The sequence below is a fragment of the Anomaloglossus baeobatrachus genome, chromosome 6, assembly GCF_048569485.1.
Source record: "Anomaloglossus baeobatrachus isolate aAnoBae1 chromosome 6, aAnoBae1.hap1, whole genome shotgun sequence".
Taxonomy (NCBI): domain Eukaryota; kingdom Metazoa; phylum Chordata; class Amphibia; order Anura; family Aromobatidae; genus Anomaloglossus; species Anomaloglossus baeobatrachus.
In genome coordinates this window covers 422,871,215-422,888,310 of record NC_134358.1, presented here as the reverse complement: position 1 = coordinate 422,888,310, position 17,096 = coordinate 422,871,215, and the positions used below count along the sequence as shown (strand labels likewise).

General features: G+C 49.6%; 1 protein-coding gene across 1 annotated transcript in view; it reads left to right on the top strand.

The window, feature by feature from the left end:
- KIF15 (kinesin family member 15) overlaps positions 1-17,096 on the top strand; it is a 263,264-nt gene that overhangs the window by 160,900 nt on the left and 85,268 nt on the right. Inside the window, exon 17 of the mRNA XM_075315169.1 lies at positions 8,091-8,294. Coding sequence (XP_075171284.1) covers positions 8,091-8,294 — 204 coding nt within the window. The remainder of the gene's footprint in view (positions 1-8,090; positions 8,295-17,096) is intronic.

Sequence of the window (17,096 nt, the reverse complement as noted above, 5' to 3'; positions counted from 1 at the left end):
TGAAAAAGCCTTCAAAGCACTCTCTATTTGGCTTGCTTGTCAACACAGCAATGTCATCGCTGATCCTGGTCCAGCACCTAGTCTTCCTAAGCATGCTAATCAACACCACTCACGCCACGGTTTATCTTCCAGAAGAAAAGATTTTTCAGCTTTCCTCCTTGGGATTTGCTCACTCATGCAGACCCTAAGGGAGCAAGGCAAAAATGCCTGAGTGTGCTAGGTAAGATATTTGCCGCAATGGCGGCCATTCCCTTTGTTCGGTTCCATATTCTACCCCTCCAGCTGGCCCTCCTGTCAGCTTGAGACAAGAGAATTTCCTCCCTAGACCAACCCATTTTATCTTTTCGAGTGACCAGTCACTGGCCTGGTGGAGTCTTCCTTCTTTCATTCGGCATGTGAGATAATTCCTTCCTCTCCACTGACAGATTGTCACAACAGATGTCTGCCTTCCTGGTTGGGGAGTGGTATTTATCCATCACACATGTCAAGGTCGCAGGAACTTTTGGGCAGCTTCTCTCCTCATCAACATCCTAAAACTTAGTCATCTATCTCTCTCTTTCACTGGCAGGATCTCCTAACTGGTCGTCAAGTATGTATTCAATCCAGCAATGCCACGCCGGTGGCATACAAAATCCATAAGGGTGGAACACGAATCAAGCCCCTCATGTCCGAAGTCACTCGGGCCAAACGGTGTGTTTTAGGTGTGTGTGTTCTAGGTCCTCTGTGTACACATTCCAGGCATGGACAAGTGGGCAGCCGACTTCCTAAGTCATTGGGGCCTCTCTTCGGAAGAGTTGTCCCTCAGTACGTTTGTGTTCAACAAAATCTGTCAAAGGTGGGGGACTCCCGACATCGACCTAATGATGACCTGCATGAACAAAATTCTCTTCATATCATGCCAGTTGGTGGGTGTACCCTGATGAGGATAAGACAACATTTTTTGCCTAGTGTCAGCCTCCTAGGGACAGCAGAATACACCCATGGTTACTTGTGTTCCCCAAGAAAGAGATTTTACAGTGAATACCCAAAATCCTCTTTTGTGCAGTACATTGCCATTAATAATGTTAGAAACTTTATATGATCATGTACATTATAAAATTTCTTTGTCGCTCCATTGGGAGACCCAGACAATTGGGTGTATAGCTTCTGCCTCCGGAGGCCACACAAAGTATTACACTTTAAAAAGTGTAACCCCTCCCCTCTGCCTATACACCCTCCCGTGCATCACGGGCTCCTCAGTTTTATGCTTTGTGTTGAAGGAGGCACACATTCACTCAAGCTCCACATTTTAGTCAGCAGCAGCTGCTGATTGTATCGGATGGAAGAAAAGAGGGCCCCTAACAGGGCCCCCGGCATGCTCCCTTCTCACCCCACTAAGTCGGCGGTGCTGTTAAGGTTGAGGTACCCATTGCGGGTACAAAGGCTGGAGCCACATGCCGTTTTCCTTCCCCATCCCTTAGAGGCTCTGGGAGAAGTGGGATCCTAACCGGTCATCCAGGCACTGGGACTGGGCTCCCTCCGCAGCCCCTGTGGGATTCTGACGGACAGGAGACTGAGTATCATCAGGGACAGGCCCTGCATCATAAAGGTACTCTGTGTCCCCTTGGGGACGGTGCATGGAGCACTTGGTCTCAGACGCTGCAGCGGCTGCTGTTTTTGTGTGACGACCGGGACTACCGCGCCGACCGCGCCTGCTTGCCGGCCGCGGTATTAAATTTAGTCCCCGGCTTTTGCGGCCTAGTGCATTAAACTCCCGCCCCCGGGCCTGCCAGTCAGGGGTAAGGGCGGGACGGTCGGCCTGACGTCGACTGTGAGGGCTGGAGCATACTTTAGTGTCCTCCTCCCCCCTCACTCATCACTCTGGGGCACCAGATTCCCGCACTTTATTGATCACGCCCACGGCTCCCTCCTCCCCTTAGAACGCCGGCAGCCATGTTTTAAACACATTCTGCCGGTGGAGGACTTCTGACTGCAGCTCTGGGAGACCCAAGGCAGGGAATCTGGTGGACACACACCGCTCTGGGCGGTCGGTAAGCCACACCGGTCACACGGTGCTGGTCCCCCTAGGGTGCCGAAACTATATATATATATATATATATATATATATATATATTATATATATATATATATATTATATATATATATATATATATATATATATATATATATATATTATATATATATATATATTATATATATTATATATATATATATATTATATATATATATATATATATATATATATTATATATATATATATATTATATATATATATATATATTATATATATATATATATATATATATTATATATATATATATATATTATATATATATATATATTATATATATTATATATATATATATATATATATTATATATATATATATATATATATATATATATTATATATATATATATATATATTATATATATTTATATATATATTATATATATTATATATATTTATATATATATATATTATATATATATTATATATTTAATATATATTTATATACATTTTCTAGGTTCGGCCGCAGTGTTTAGCCTTTGGCTATATACCCTCAGTGATCACTCTCCTAGGAGACAACAGCATGTCGGTCACAAGGAGCAAGGGTGCCAAGACACAGGGTTATTTTGCAACCTGTACCTCTTGTGCGGCTATGCTACCTGCAGGTTCCACCTACCCTCACTGTGAGCAATGCTCGGGCCCTGTGGCACTCGCTCAGCCGGAGCCTCGGGCACTGGTGGGACCCTCGGCCCAGGTAGAACCGCCGGCCTCCCCTGTCCAGGTGGCAGGGACAGAGTTTGCAGTTTTGGCTGAGAAACTCTCTGAGTCACTTTCACAATCCATGGCTCAGTCTATGGACAAATGGTCTGCTAAGATACTAGAAGCCTTGCAGTCCAGACCGGCCCTTACACAGGCCCCAGGCACTGCGGGGTCATCGCCCCCAGGCCCCTCTCGGTCTGCGCCGCAGCATGCTCCTGGGGTGGCCCCTAGGTATCACGTGGAGGACTCCGGCACGGACCGCAGTCCCAGACCGGCTAAGCGGGCTCGCTGGGAATCTTCCCCGACTTCATCACGCTGTTCGGGGTCTCACCTTGAGGACTCTCTGGAGGATGAGGCAGAGGTCGCAGCCCAGGGCTCTGACCCTGACGTTGCTCTCAATCTTGATACACCTGAAGGGGACACCATAGTAAATGACCTTATAGCGTCAATCAACCAGGTGCTAGATCTATCTCCCCCGCCTCTACCTGTGGAGGAGTCGGCTTCACAGCAGGAGAAACACCAGTTTAGGTTTCCCAAACGTACACGGAGTGCTTTTTTCGATCACTCTAACTTCAGAGATGCTGTCCAGAAGCACAGAGCATTTCCGGACAAGCGCTTTACTAAGCGCCTTAATGACACACGTTATCCCTTCCCCTCTGACGTAGTCAAGGGTTGGGCTCAATGTCCCAAGGTGGATCCTCCAGTCTCTAGACTGGCGGCTAGATCCGTAGTAGCAGTGGCTGACGGTTCATCGCTCAAGGATGCCACTGACAGGCAGATAGAGCTCCTAATGAAATCCATCTTTGAAGCCACAGGCGCGTCTTTCGCCCCGGCCTTTGCAGCCGTGTGGGCACTCCAAGCTATCTCAGCTTGTCTGTCGGAGATTAATGCGGTCACACGTACCTCTGCTCCGCAAGTAGCGTCTTTGACTTCTCAGGCGTCGGCTTTTTCGTCCTACGCCATGAACGCCGTCCTGGACTCTGCTAGCCGTACAGCGGTAGCATCCGCCAATTCGGTGGCAGTCCGCAGGGCCATGTGGCTACGCGAATGGAAGGCAGACTCTGCTTCCAAGAAGTTCCTGACCGGTTTGCCTTTTTCTGGCGACCGATTGTTTGGCGAGCAATTGGATGAAATTATTAAGCAATCTAAGGGAAAGGACTCGTCCTTACCCCAATCCAAGCCAAAAAGACCTCAGCAACGGAAAATTCAGGCGAGGTTTCGGTCCTTTCGGCCCTCAGCCAGATCCCAATCATCCTCGTCCAACAGGCCACAGAAGAGCCAGAGGAACTCTTCTGCATGGCGGTCTAAGTCACGTCCTCCAAAGACCGCCGGCGGCACCGTCTCCAAGGCGGCCTCCTCATGACTTTCGGTCTCCACAAACCGCATCCTCGGTCGGTGGCAGGCTCTCCCGCTTTGGCGACGCCTGGTGGCCACATGTCCAAGACCGATGGGTGAGAGACATTCTGTCTCACGGTTACAGGATAGAGTTCTGCTCTCTTCCTCCGACTCGTTTCTTCAGAACATCTCCGCCCCCCGAGCGAGCCGATGCACTTGCTCAGGCGGTGGACACTCTGAAGACAGAAGGAGTTGTGATCCCCGTTCCCCTTCAGGAACGTGGTCGCGGTTTTTACTCCAACCTGTTCGTGGTGCCAAAAAAGGACGGATCATTCCGTCCCGTTTTGGACCTCAAATTGCTCAACAGACATGTGAGAACCAGACGGTTTCGCATGGAATCCCTCCGCTCTGTCATCGCTTCGATGTCTCAAGGAGACTTCCTAGCATCAATCGACATCAGGGATGCCTATCTCCATGTGCCGATCGCACCAGAGCATCAACGCTTCCTGCGTTTCGCCATTGGGGACGAACACCTTCAGTTTGTGGCACTGCCTTTCGGCCTGGCGACAGCCCCACGGGTCTTCACCAAGGTCATGGCATCCGTTGTGGCAGTCCTGCACTCTCAGGGCCACTCGGTGATCCCTTACTTAGACGATCTCCTGGTCAAGGCACCCTCCCGGGTGGCATGTCAACACAGCCTGGCCGTTGCTCTGGAGACTCTCCAGAGGTTCGGGTGGATCATCAATTTCCCAAAGTCAAAATTGACTCCAGCCCAATCACTGACTTACCTCGGGATGGAGTTTCATACTCTCTCAGCGATAGTCAAGCTTCCGCTGGACAAACAGCGTTCGCTGCAAGCTGGGGTGCACTCTCTCCTTCGGGCCCAGTCACACCCCTTGAGGCGCCTCATGCACTTCCTGGGGAAGATGGTGGCAGCGATGGAGGCGGTCCCCTTTGCGCAGTTTCATCTGCGTCCACTCCAATGGGACATTCTCCGCAAATGGGACAGGAGGGCGACGTCCCTAGACAGGAACGTCTCCCTTTCTCTGGCAGCCAAAACCTCTCTTCAGTGGTGGCTTGTTCCCACTTCTCTGTCGAAGGGAAAATCCTTCCTGCCCCCATCCTGGGCTGTGGTCACGACGGACGCGAGTCTGTCAGGGTGGGGAGCGGTTTTTCTCCACCACAGGGCTCAGGGAACCTGGACTCCGACAGAGTCCTCCCTTCAGATCAATGTTCTGGAGATAAGGGCAGTGTACCTAGCCCTAAAGGCGTTCCATCGGTGGCTGGAGGGCAGGCAGATCCGCATACAGTCGGACAACGCCACGGCGGTCGCGTACATGAACCACCAGGGCGGCACGCGCAGCCGTCAAGCCTTCCAAGAAGTTCGGCGGATTCTGCTGTGGGTGGAGGCCACAGCCTCCACCATCTCCGCAGTTCACATCCCGGGCGTAGAAAACTGGGAAGCAGACTTTCTCAGTCGCCAGGGCATGGACGCAGGGGAATGGTCTCTTCACCCGGACGTGTTTCAAGAGATCTGTTGCCGCTGGGGGACGCCGGACGTCGAGCTCATGGCGTCTCGGCACAACAACAAAGTCCCGGCATTCATGGCACGGTCTCAAGATCACAGAGCTCTGGCGGCGGACGCATTAGTTCAGGATTGGTCGCAGTTTCGACTGCCTTATGTATTTCCTCCTCTGGCAATGCTGCCCAGAGTGTTACGCAAGATCAAGTCCGACTGCCGCCGCGCCATCCTCGTCGCTCCAGACTGGCCGAGGAGGTCGTGGTACCCGGATCTGTGGCACCTCACGGTGGGTCAACCGTGGGCACTACCAGACCGACCAGACTTGCTGTCTCAAGGGCCATTTTTCCATCTGAATTCTGCGGCCCTCAACCTGACTGTGTGGCCATTGAGTCATGGCTACTAGCGTCCTCAGGCTTATCTCAAGATGTCATTGCCACTATGAGACAGGCCAGGAAACCAACGTCCGCCAAGATCTATCATAGGACTTGGAGGATCTTCTTATCCTGGTGCTCTGATCAGTGTTTTACCCCCTGTCCGTTTGCCTTACCCACTTTTCTTTCTTTCCTTCAATCCGGAATGGACAAGGGGTTGTCTCTCGGCTCTCTCAAGGGACAAGTATCGGCGCTATCCGTATTTTTTCAAAAGCGTCTAGCCAGGCTTCCGCAGGTCCGCACGTTCCTGCAGGGAGTTTGCCACATAGTCCCACCTTACAAGAGGCCGCTGGAACCATGGGATCTTAAGAGTGCTAAAGGCTCTTCAGAAACCACCTTTCGAGCCACTGCGGGAGGTCTCCCTTTCACGTCTTTCGCAGAAGGTGGTTTTTCTAGTGGCAGTCACTTCGCTCCGTAGAGTGTCGGAGTTGGCAGCGCTGTCATGCAAAGCCCCCTTCCTGGTTTTTCACCAGGATAAGGTGGTTCTGCGTCCGGTCCTGGAATTTCTCCCTAAGGTGGTATCCCCTTTTCATCTCAATCAGGATATCTCCTTACCTTCTTTTTGTCCTCATCCAGTTCACCAATGTGAAAAGGAGTTGCATTTGTTAGATCTAGTGAGAACACTCCGGCTCTACATTTCTCGCACGGCGCCCCTGCGCCGTTCTGATGCGCTCTTTGTCCTTGTCGCTGGCCAGCGTAAGGGGTCGCAGGCTTCCAAGTCAACCTTGGCTCGGTGGATCAAGGAACCGATTCTTGAAGCCTACCGTTCTTCTGGGCTTCCGATTCCTGCAGGGCTGAAAGCCCATTCTACCAGAGCCGTGGGTGCATCCTGGGCATTGCGGCACCAGGCTACGGCTCAGCAGGTGTGTCAGGCGGCTACCTGGTCGAGTCTGCACACTTTCACGAAACACTATCAGGTGCATACCTATGCTTCGGCAGATGCCAGCCTAGGTAGGCGAGTCCTTCAGGCGGCGGTTGCCCACCTGTAAGAGGGAGCCGTTGTCGGCTCTTTTTATTGGGGTATTCTTTTACCCACCCAGGGACTGCTTTTGGACGTCCCAATTGTCTGGGTCTCCCAATGGAGCGACAAAGAAGAAGGGAATTTTGTTTACTTACCGTAAATTCCTTTTCTTCTAGCTCCTATTGGGAGACCCAGCACCCGCCCCTGTTCCCTTCGGGCTGTTGTTCTTTGTGTTCACATGTTGTTCATGTTGAATTGTTCTTTTGGTTCATGGTTTCAGTTCTCCGAACATCCTTCGGATTGAATTTACCTTAGACCAATTTATAAGTTTCCTCCTTCCTGCTTTTGCACCAAAACTGAGGAGCCCGTGATGCACGGGAGGGTGTATAGGCAGAGGGGAGGGGTTACACTTTTTAAAGTGTAATACTTTGTGTGGCCTCCGGAGGCAGAAGCTATACACCCAATTGTCTGGGTCTCCCAATAGGAGCTAGAAGAAAAGGAATTTACGGTAAGTAAACAAAATTCCCTTCTTTAATGTCACAATACAGATGTCACACGTGTTAAAATACAGAGTCATGGATGACTATATGGATGAAAATCATCCAAGTTTTCTATACGAAAACCTGAAGATTTTTCATACGTTCGCCTGTCCCCAGCCTAAGGCAAAAGGAATAACCGCTACTTCTAGAAAGCTGATTACTTCCTTACATTGCAGTTTCGGCACAAGCTACTTAATGGCAACTGTAGGCACCAGCTTAGTACCTACCCTGTTACCAGAGTCAGAAAGCTGCTACTTCAAAGAGCTGCTCTCCCAATGATATCATTGGGAAACCTAGACATTTTTTCTCTGAAACAAACTGCGTGTTTGGGTGTTATTATATCACTTGATAATAACATGCCTTGTCCTTGTACTATGTTATAAATATACAGTTGTTATATAGCACTATATATAGGAACATATCAATGCACTCACATGGCTCTCACTATTACACCAAGGCTTAGACATTCCTTGTGCACATAATGCTCCATTTTCACTTTAATGGTCTTCCATATTTCTTTTATGTGCTATTAGAACATGACTACTCCCACAAGAGCCTACAACTTGAGGTCTCGACTTGTGCCACGTTCCAGCCCGGATTGCTTGCAGCCTGACTTTATGGATACACCCAAGTCACGGGGAGATGATCTAGACAGCAATATTATCGATGAACCGATCCCTCCAGAGATGAGTGAGCAAGCCTATGAAGCTATTGCTGAGGAGCTAAGAATGGTGCAGGTATGTCGAGTAATTAGTAAAATACACTATTGGGTGTTACGGCTTCTCCTTGCTGATACTACCAGATGTAGTAGGGAGTCTTATATACAAGCTAAGAGCTCTCTGAACACAAGGTTACCTATCCTATTGGAGACAGCAACAATTTAATCTGTTGAAAGCCAAACAATAGAAAACTACGATTTCATACTAATATAAAGTACTTAGTTCTTAATTGTTTATAGTATTTGAATATTTTTTTCTGAACGCCAAAACTCTTTCACAGACAGACCCACCATTATTATTATTATTTATTTATAGAGCACCATTAGTTCCATGGTGCTGTACATGAGAAGGGGGTTACATACAAAATACATATACAAGTTACAGTAGACAGACTAGTACAGAGGGAAGAGGGCCCTGCCCTTGCAGGCTTACATTCTATAGGATTATGGGGAGGAGACAGCAGGTGGGGTGTAGATGGGGCGGCAGCTCCGCACGGTGGTGGGGCGGCGGCAGCTCCGCACGGTGGTGGGGCGGCGGCAGCTCCGCACGGTGGTGGGGCGGCGGCAGCTCCGCACGGTGGTGGGGCGGCAGCAGCTCCGCACGGTGGTGGGGCGGCAGCAGCTCCGCACGGTGGTGGGGCGGCAGCAGCTCCGCACGGTGGTGGGGCGGCAGCAGCTCCGCATGGTGGTGGGGCGGCAGCAGCTCCGCACGGTGGTGGGGCGGAAGCTCTGCACGGTGGTGAAGCAGTGAGGTCATTGAAGGTTATAGGCATTTCTGAACAGATGAGTCTTTAGTTTCCGTTTGAAGTTTGCAAGTGTAGTAGATAGTCTGACGTGTTGAGGCAGAGAGTTCCAGAAGACTGGGGATGTTCGGGAGAATTCTTGGAGGCGATTGCATGAGGAGCGAATGAGAGAGGAGGAGAGAAGGAGATCTTGGGAGGACCGGAGATTACGTTTTGGAGTGTAGCGAGATATTAGTTCAGAGATATATGGAGGAGACAATTTGTGGATGGCTTTGTAAGTCAATATTAGTAGTTTGAATTGGATACGATGGAAGATTGGGAGCCAGTGAAGGGACATGCAGAGAGGAAAAGCGGGGTGGTAGTGAGGCGAGAGGTGGATCAGTCGGGCAGCAGCATTAAGGATGGACTGAAGAGGGGCGAGCGTGTTAGCAGGTAGACCACATAGGAGGATGTTGCAGTAGCCGAGGCGGGAGATTGAGAGCATGCACTAGCATTTTTGTAGATTGAGAATTGATGAAGGGACGGATTCTGGAAATATTTTTGAGTTGAAGACAGGAGGTGGTGAGGGATTGAATGTGTGGTATGAAGGACAAGGCAGAGTCAAAGGTCACTCCGAGGCACCGAACTTTGGGTGCTGGGGAGAGCGTGATGTTATTTATTGTAATAGATAGATCAGGTAGAGAGTGTAGGTGAGATGGAGGAAAGATGATCAGCTCAGTTTTGGCCACATTGAGCTTTAGGAAGCGAGAGGAGAAGGAAGATATAGCAGATAGGCACTCTGGGATTCTGGACAGCAGAGATATGACATCTGGACCAGAGAGGTAGATCTGAGTGTCATCGGCATATAAGTGGTACTGGAAGCCATGGGACTTTATGAGTTGTCCCAGGCCAAATGTATAGATAGAAAAAAGTAATGGTCCCAGGACAGAGCCTTGAGGGACACCAACAGAGAGAGGACGGGATGAAGAGGTTGTGTGGGAGACACTGAAAGTGTGGTTGGAGAGGTATGAAGAGATCCAAGAGAGGGCGAGGTCTCTTACACCAAGGGAAGAGAGGATCTGTAGTAGGAGGGAGTGGTCAACAGTGTCAAAAGCTGAGGATAGGTCTAGAAGTAGGAGTATAGAGAAGTGGTTGTTAGCTTTGGCAGTAAGTAAGTCATTTGTGATTTTTGTCAGGGCAGTTTCAGTGGAATGATGTGGACGGAAGCCGGACTGTAGGTTGTCAAAGTGAGAGTTAGAGGAGAGGTGGGAGGAGAGTTCAGCATGGACGTGCTGTTCCAGGAGTTTTGAGGCGAATGGGAGTAGTGATATGGGGCGATAGCTGGCAGCAGAGGTTGGGTCGAGGGAAGGTTTCTTTAGGATGGGTGTGACTGTTGCATGTTTAAAGGCAGAAGGGAAGGTACCAGTCGTTAAAGATAGGTTGAAGAGATGGGTGAAGGCTGGAATTAGGATAGTGGTGAGGTTGGGGAGGAGGTGGATTGGGATGGGATCACGTGCGCAGGTGGTGAGGTGCGCTTTTGAGAGAAGATGTGCAAGCTCTTCTTCGGTGTTAGTAGAGAGGACGTTTATGGGGGAGGAGCAGTGGTCTGTTATATGAAGGGGTTGTGGTGGTTGAGCAGAAAAGACTTGTCTGGTTTGGTCGATCTTTTCTTTGAAATATGTGGCAAATTCTTCTGCGGAAATGAGGGAGGTTGGAGGGGGCAGTGGGGGCGAAGGAGGGAGTTGAAAGTATTGAATAACTGTTTGGGGTTGTGTGTTAAAGAGGATATGAGGTTTCTGAAGTATTCCTGTTTAGCCGAGGTAAGGGCTAAGCGAAATGTGTGAATTGCATTTTTGAATGTGGTGAAGTCTTCCTGGGAGTGCGTTTTCTTCCAGCGCCGCTCTGCGGCCCTAGACACTTGCCGAAGCTTTTTAGTGAGGCTGTTGTGCCAGGGTTGTCTATTGATTTGTCTCACTCTGCCATGCACAAGAGGAGCAACTGAATCAATAGCTGATGTGAGAGTGGCGTTGTAGAAAGTGGTGGCACTGTTTGTGTCGTGCACTGAAGATATGTAGGACAGTGGTAGGATAGAGTCAGAAAGGGTGTGTATGTTGACGTGTGCGAGGTTTCTGCGAGGGTGTGATACGTGCTGGGCAGGAGGGGCAGGTGAGGAGGACAGAGCAGAGAAGGTCAATAGATGGTGGTCAGATAAAGGGAGGGGGGAGGTAGTGAGGTTAGATAGAGAGCAGAGACGGGTGAAGATAAGGTCTAATGTGTGTCCATCTTTATGGGTGGCAGAGGTGGACCACTGAGACCAAAAGATGAAGCAAGGGAGAGTAGTTTGGAGTAGTGATGGGAAATCTAGTTCATTTTGGTGATTAGTTCACCATGAACTAGTTCACTGAAAAGATTAGTTCAAAAGATTAGCTCATTTAGTTCATTTAGTTCTGTATCTCTCCACCCTATCCTGTGAGGTGCTGATAGGAAATGCATCATGTGACCTGTGAACTTAATGAACTATATGAGCTGCTGAACTAAATGTTCTACTGAGAATGAATCAGGACAGCCTAGTTCAGTCTGATGCATCTCACTGAGCCCAGCAGCGCCCCCTGTGTAGAGTGTAGAGTACTGACCCATAATGAATGTGTATGAGGGAGCTGAGAAGCAGTTCAGCAGCCACCATTTTGAGAACAGAACATGAGCCAGTGGTAAAGATTTTAGCAAGACTGATCTAGGCTACAGGAGGGTGATCCTCTACAGGAGGGTGATCCTCTACAGGAGGGTGATCCTCTACAGGAGGGTGATCCTCTACAGGAGGGTGATCCTCTACAGGAGGGTGATCCTATCACACAGACGGGTGAGGGGCATGAACCACACACACAAACTCTCTCTCCCATACACACATATGAGCTGTGTCTGTCTACTGTGCAATTTCAGTTTTTATTAATATTATTATTACTATTATATTTGTATTTGATGTGTGGTCTAGTGTTTTACTACCTTCTTTTCCAGCATCAGGGGCTATAAAGAGCAAGTGTGAGAGCAGGAGCTTCCTGGAGCTGTAGAGGATCACTCTGTCTCCTCACACTGCTATTTAGTTCAGTATTTCTCTCCACCCTGTCCTATGAGCTGACAGGAAATGCATCATGTGACCTGTGAACTAAATGAACTATATGATATGCTGAACTAAATGTTCTACTGAGAATGACTCAGGACAGTCTAGTTCAATCTGATGCATCTCACTGAGCCCAGCAGCGCCCCATGTGGTAGTGTAGAGTACTGACCCATAATGAATGTGTATGAGGGAGCTGAGGAGCAGTTCAGCATTCACCATTTTGAGAACAGAACAGGAGCCAGTGGTAAAGTTTTTAGCAAGACTGATCTTCTAGACTACAGGAGGCTGATCCTCTACAGGAGGCTGATCCTATCACACAGACAGGTGAGGGGCATGAACCACACACAGAAAAACTCTCTCTCATACACACATATGATCTGTCTGTCTACTGTGCAATTTCAGTTTTTATTAATATTATTATTACTATTATATTTGTATTTGATGTGTGCTAGTGTTTTACTACCTTCAAGTGTGAGAGCAGGGAGCCTCCTGCAGCTGTAGAGGATCACTCTGTCTCCTCCCACTCGCTGTTTAGTTCATAATGAACTAATCTCTGTCAGGATGGTGAACTAGATGAACTAGTTCACTCTGAAGATTAGTTCATTTTGAACTACTCACTCACGAACTACCCATCACTAGTTTGGAGGCTGCTGACTGGCGGGTGTCAGTGGGGATGTTGAAGTCACCCATGATGATAGTGGGAATGTCAGCAGAGAGAAAGTGTAGAAGCCAGGCAGAGAACTGGTCGATAAAGGAAGTGGTAGGGCCTGGGGGTCTCTATATGATGGCCACTTGGAGGTTGGAAGGAGAATAGATGCGGACAGAGTGCACTTCAAAGGAAGGCAGGACAAGGGAGGGTAGAGGTGGGATTGGATTAAAGCTGCAGTTGTTAGAAAGGAGGCCCACTCCTCCACCTTGTCTATTGCCAGGGCGAGGAGTGTGGGTGAGGTGAAGGCCACCGTAGCATAGCGCAGCAGGGGAGGCAGTGTTGGATGGTGTCAGCCATGTTTCAGTGATGCCCAGAAAGGATAGGTTGCTAGAGGTAAAGAGGTCGTGAATGAAGTGCAGTTTGTTACAGACCGAATGGGCATTCCACAGCGCTCCAGAGAGAGTGGGCGGCGGAGTGGGTGAGAGGGGGATGGCATGCTAACTTTCCAATTTCTCTGGAGCCACCATTAGAAGGAGCATATGAGCTCACTGATTATAAAATGGCAGCAGCAAAATTACGGGAATTCGAGTCCAGCCCTATCCCCAGGTGGCTATCCTGTCAATATTACCAGGCTCCATAGGGGCTCAAAAAATGGGTCTGCTCAGATTCTGTCTGACTGCAGCCAGATCAGTTGTTCCCAGGTCGGATACCCCACCTATGGAGGAGTGGCTCAAAGAATTCTCACACATTGCTCTCATGGAGGAACTCTCTGCTAAGGCTAATGATACTAACGATACCTACGTTAAAATGTGGCAGCCCTGGATTCTTCTCAAGGAGACTCCGGATTTTTCAAGGATATTCGTGTGAAAAAGGAGCCAGCACGATCTGAAATTGGCATGCATCATATAAAAAGTGAAAATTCAGATTTATTCCAACTGTACTATAATAAAAAACAAAATGAGATTTTTAGCAAATAATTGATCAATTTTTTGAGCCACCCCTGCCAACGTCACGGCAAATCTCAATAGGGGGGTCCTACTCTACATTCTGTATTTCATGTGCCATGCGGCCTCCTAGATAAAGTTAAAAGCAGAACCATAATGGAGCACACATACCTGTAACCTGTATATAGCCGCTTCCATGTTGCAAAAAAGGCAATTGTGGATAGAGACAAGCCCAGGTCCCAGCATGTGGAGCAAGCTCTACACATACCAGGACTATATCAGAACTGACCCTCCCAGTGCCAGACTGCAACCATTGATAAAGGCGGACCAGATCCAAGAATGGTGCTTAATTAGCATTGCCTGTGGAAAGGGGTGAGGTAACTGAATCTGAACAGCTACCAACAGGAGGAATACATTGCAAACCAAAAACAGGCGTGCATGGTATGGTGATGGTCAGTCACCAGAAATTGTAGCATAACTACAGTCATAACAGAGAAAAAGGAGCCAGCACGATCTGAAATTGGCATGCATCATATAAAAAGTGAATTTGCACTTTTTATATGATGCATGCCATTTTCAGATCGTGCTGGCTCCCCTCTCTCTCTGTTTGGTTGTAGTTATGCTACAAATGTCTGGTGGCTGGTCACCACCATGCTATGCATGCCTGATCTTGGTTTGCAATATATTCCTCCTGTTGGTAGCTGTACACATTCAGTTGCCTCACCCTTTCCACAGGCATTGCTAATTAAACACCATACTTGGATCTGGTCCGCCTTTATCAATGGTTGCTGCCTGGCACTGGGAGGGTCAGTTCTGATATAGTCCTGGTATGTGTAGAGCTTGCTCCACATGCTGGGACCTGGGCTGGCCTCTATCCACAATTGCCTCTTTTGCAACATAGAAGCGGTTATATATACAGGTTACAGGTATGTGTGCTCCATTATGGTTCTGCTTTTAACTTTATCTAGGAGGCCGCATGGCACATGAAATACAGAATATAGAGTAGGACCCCCCTATTGAGATTTGCCGTGACGTTGGCAGGGGTGGCTCAAAGAATTGATCAATTTGCTAAAAATCTCATTTCTTTATCGTTCCTATGGGAGACCCAGACATTGGGTGTATAGCTTCTGCCTCCGGAGGACACACAAAGTACTACACTAAAAAGTGTAGCTCCTCCCTCTGAGCATATACACCCCCTGGATAACCAGATCTAGCCAGTTCATTGCTTTGTGTTCAGGAGGCATACATCCACACATGCATTCTCATCTGATTTTTCATTTTTGGAAAGTTTTTGAAGAAAAGCGGGTCCAAGCCTGGACTCCCGGCATGTCCCTTCTCACCCCACTGTGTCGGCGGTGTTGTTAAGGTTGATTCCAAGGCTGGAGCCTTACATGCCGCGCTCCTTCACCATCCCTCTGGCTCTGGCTTGAAGTGGGAGCCAGCTCGGTTCTCCTTGCTTTGCAGGAGACCGGTCTCCATCCGCAGCCCTTCAGGATCCTGCTGGACGGAGCACTCATCCCCAGGGAGGGACTTGGAACCCTGCGTCTCAGCAAGCTAAGTACCTGAGACGTTTATATTCGGGGGGTCCCGGTACTTTATTATGGTGGGAGAGTGTGCTGTGTAACTTTTCTGACATTTCCGGCCGGTTCTCTGGTTGTCGCCTGAGAACCGCGCCGATGGTGCCTGCGCGCCGGCCGCATCGCTCAAATTTAGGCCCCGGCTTCGCCGGAGGCCTACTTTCGATTTCACTGCCCTCGCATGTCAATCATGCAGAGGGACAGTGTGGCTCCGCCCAGCGGCCGTTCGGCACAGGGGAGGGACACTCCTCTCTGAGTACATGTCCCCTCCCCTGTAAGTTTCCTTAGCCCTCCAGATCCCGCTCTCAGAGCAGGTCCCGCCCCCTCTCCTCGCTCCGGCGCTATTTTATCAGCGTTTTTCTCTGCGATCAGCGCTGCCTGCAGCATCCCTGCTAAGCTGCTTGGGGGTCCGGGCTGTGGGATCTGGAGGGCACACAAGCGGTCTGGTAAGCCACAACCTCCGGTTGTGGACCTTCTTATATACTCTCTGGGGGTCATTCTGGCTCAGAGCCCCCACTCCAGCAGCATGTCTCACACGAGGAGCAAGGCTGTACTCAGTATGCACTGCGTGTAAGCTCGTGCTGCCTGAACCGAGCACATATCCACATTGTGATGCCTGCTCTAACCTGACAATGCCTCAGCCTGTAATCGCACCCACAGTGGTCCCTCCGGCTGCTCTGGCGGCTGAACCCTCGGCTTGGGTAGAATCCTTCTCTAGGTCAATCTCCCAGTCTTTTGCCGACTCCATGGGACAGCTGTCCCGGACTTTGCTGAACATGCATCAGCCCCCTTCTCAGGGCGCCTCTGCTGCTAGGGCTCTCTCAGCGGAGCTCACAGAGGATTCTTCATCTGGTCCCAGACCCCGTCCTCCTAAAAGGAGACGCAGGGTCCCCTCTCCTTCCTCGTCCCGCGGCTCTGATTCAACAGCTGACTCGCAAGACGAGGAGGATGCCTTTACTGGGGGCTCGGAGGCTACCTCCATGTGCCCCATTGATCTGTCCGAAAGGGACTCAGATGTTAGTGATTTGATTGCGTCCATTAATTCTGTACTGGACCTCAATCCGCCAGTATCAGAGGAGCAACCCTCTCTGGCAGAAAAGCACCAGTTTACCTTGCCTAAGAGGACAAGGAGTGTGTTCTTTAACCACTCCAGTTTTCAGGCCACTGTGACCAAGCCTAGGGCCTGTCCTGACAAACGCTTCCCAAAGCGTGGTTCTGATGACCGTTTTCCCTTTCCACCTGAGGTGGTCAAGGAGTGGGCTCATTCACCAAAGGTAGACCCTCCGGTGTCTAGACTCTCAGCCCGAACCGTTGTATCAGTGGCTGATGGCGCCTCTCTTAAGGATTCCACTGACCGCCAGGTTGACCTTCTGGCCAAATCTGTATATGAGGCGGCAGGGGCCTCGTTCTCCCCATCTTTTGCAGCAGTGTGGGCTCTCAAAGCCATCTCTGCTTCTCTAGAGGAGATGCATTCCTTCACCAGGGAATCTATGCCCGAAATGGTTGCCTTAACTTCCCAAGCTTCAGCTTTTTCATCCTATGCCATGTCTGCCATGCTGGAGGCTTCTCACCGCACTGCGGTGGCTTCGGCTAATTCCCTCGCTATCCACAGGATCTTGTGGCTTCGAGAGTGGAAGGCAGATGCTTCTTCAAAGAAGTACCTTGCTGGGCTCCCTTTTGCTGGATCCAGGCTATTCGGTGAACAACAGGATGAAATTAAGGAAGCTACTGGCGGGAGGAGTACTTCCATGCCACAAACTAAAACCAGGAAACCTGCCCAGGGTAGGAACCAGTCGAGGTTTCGTTCCTTTCGT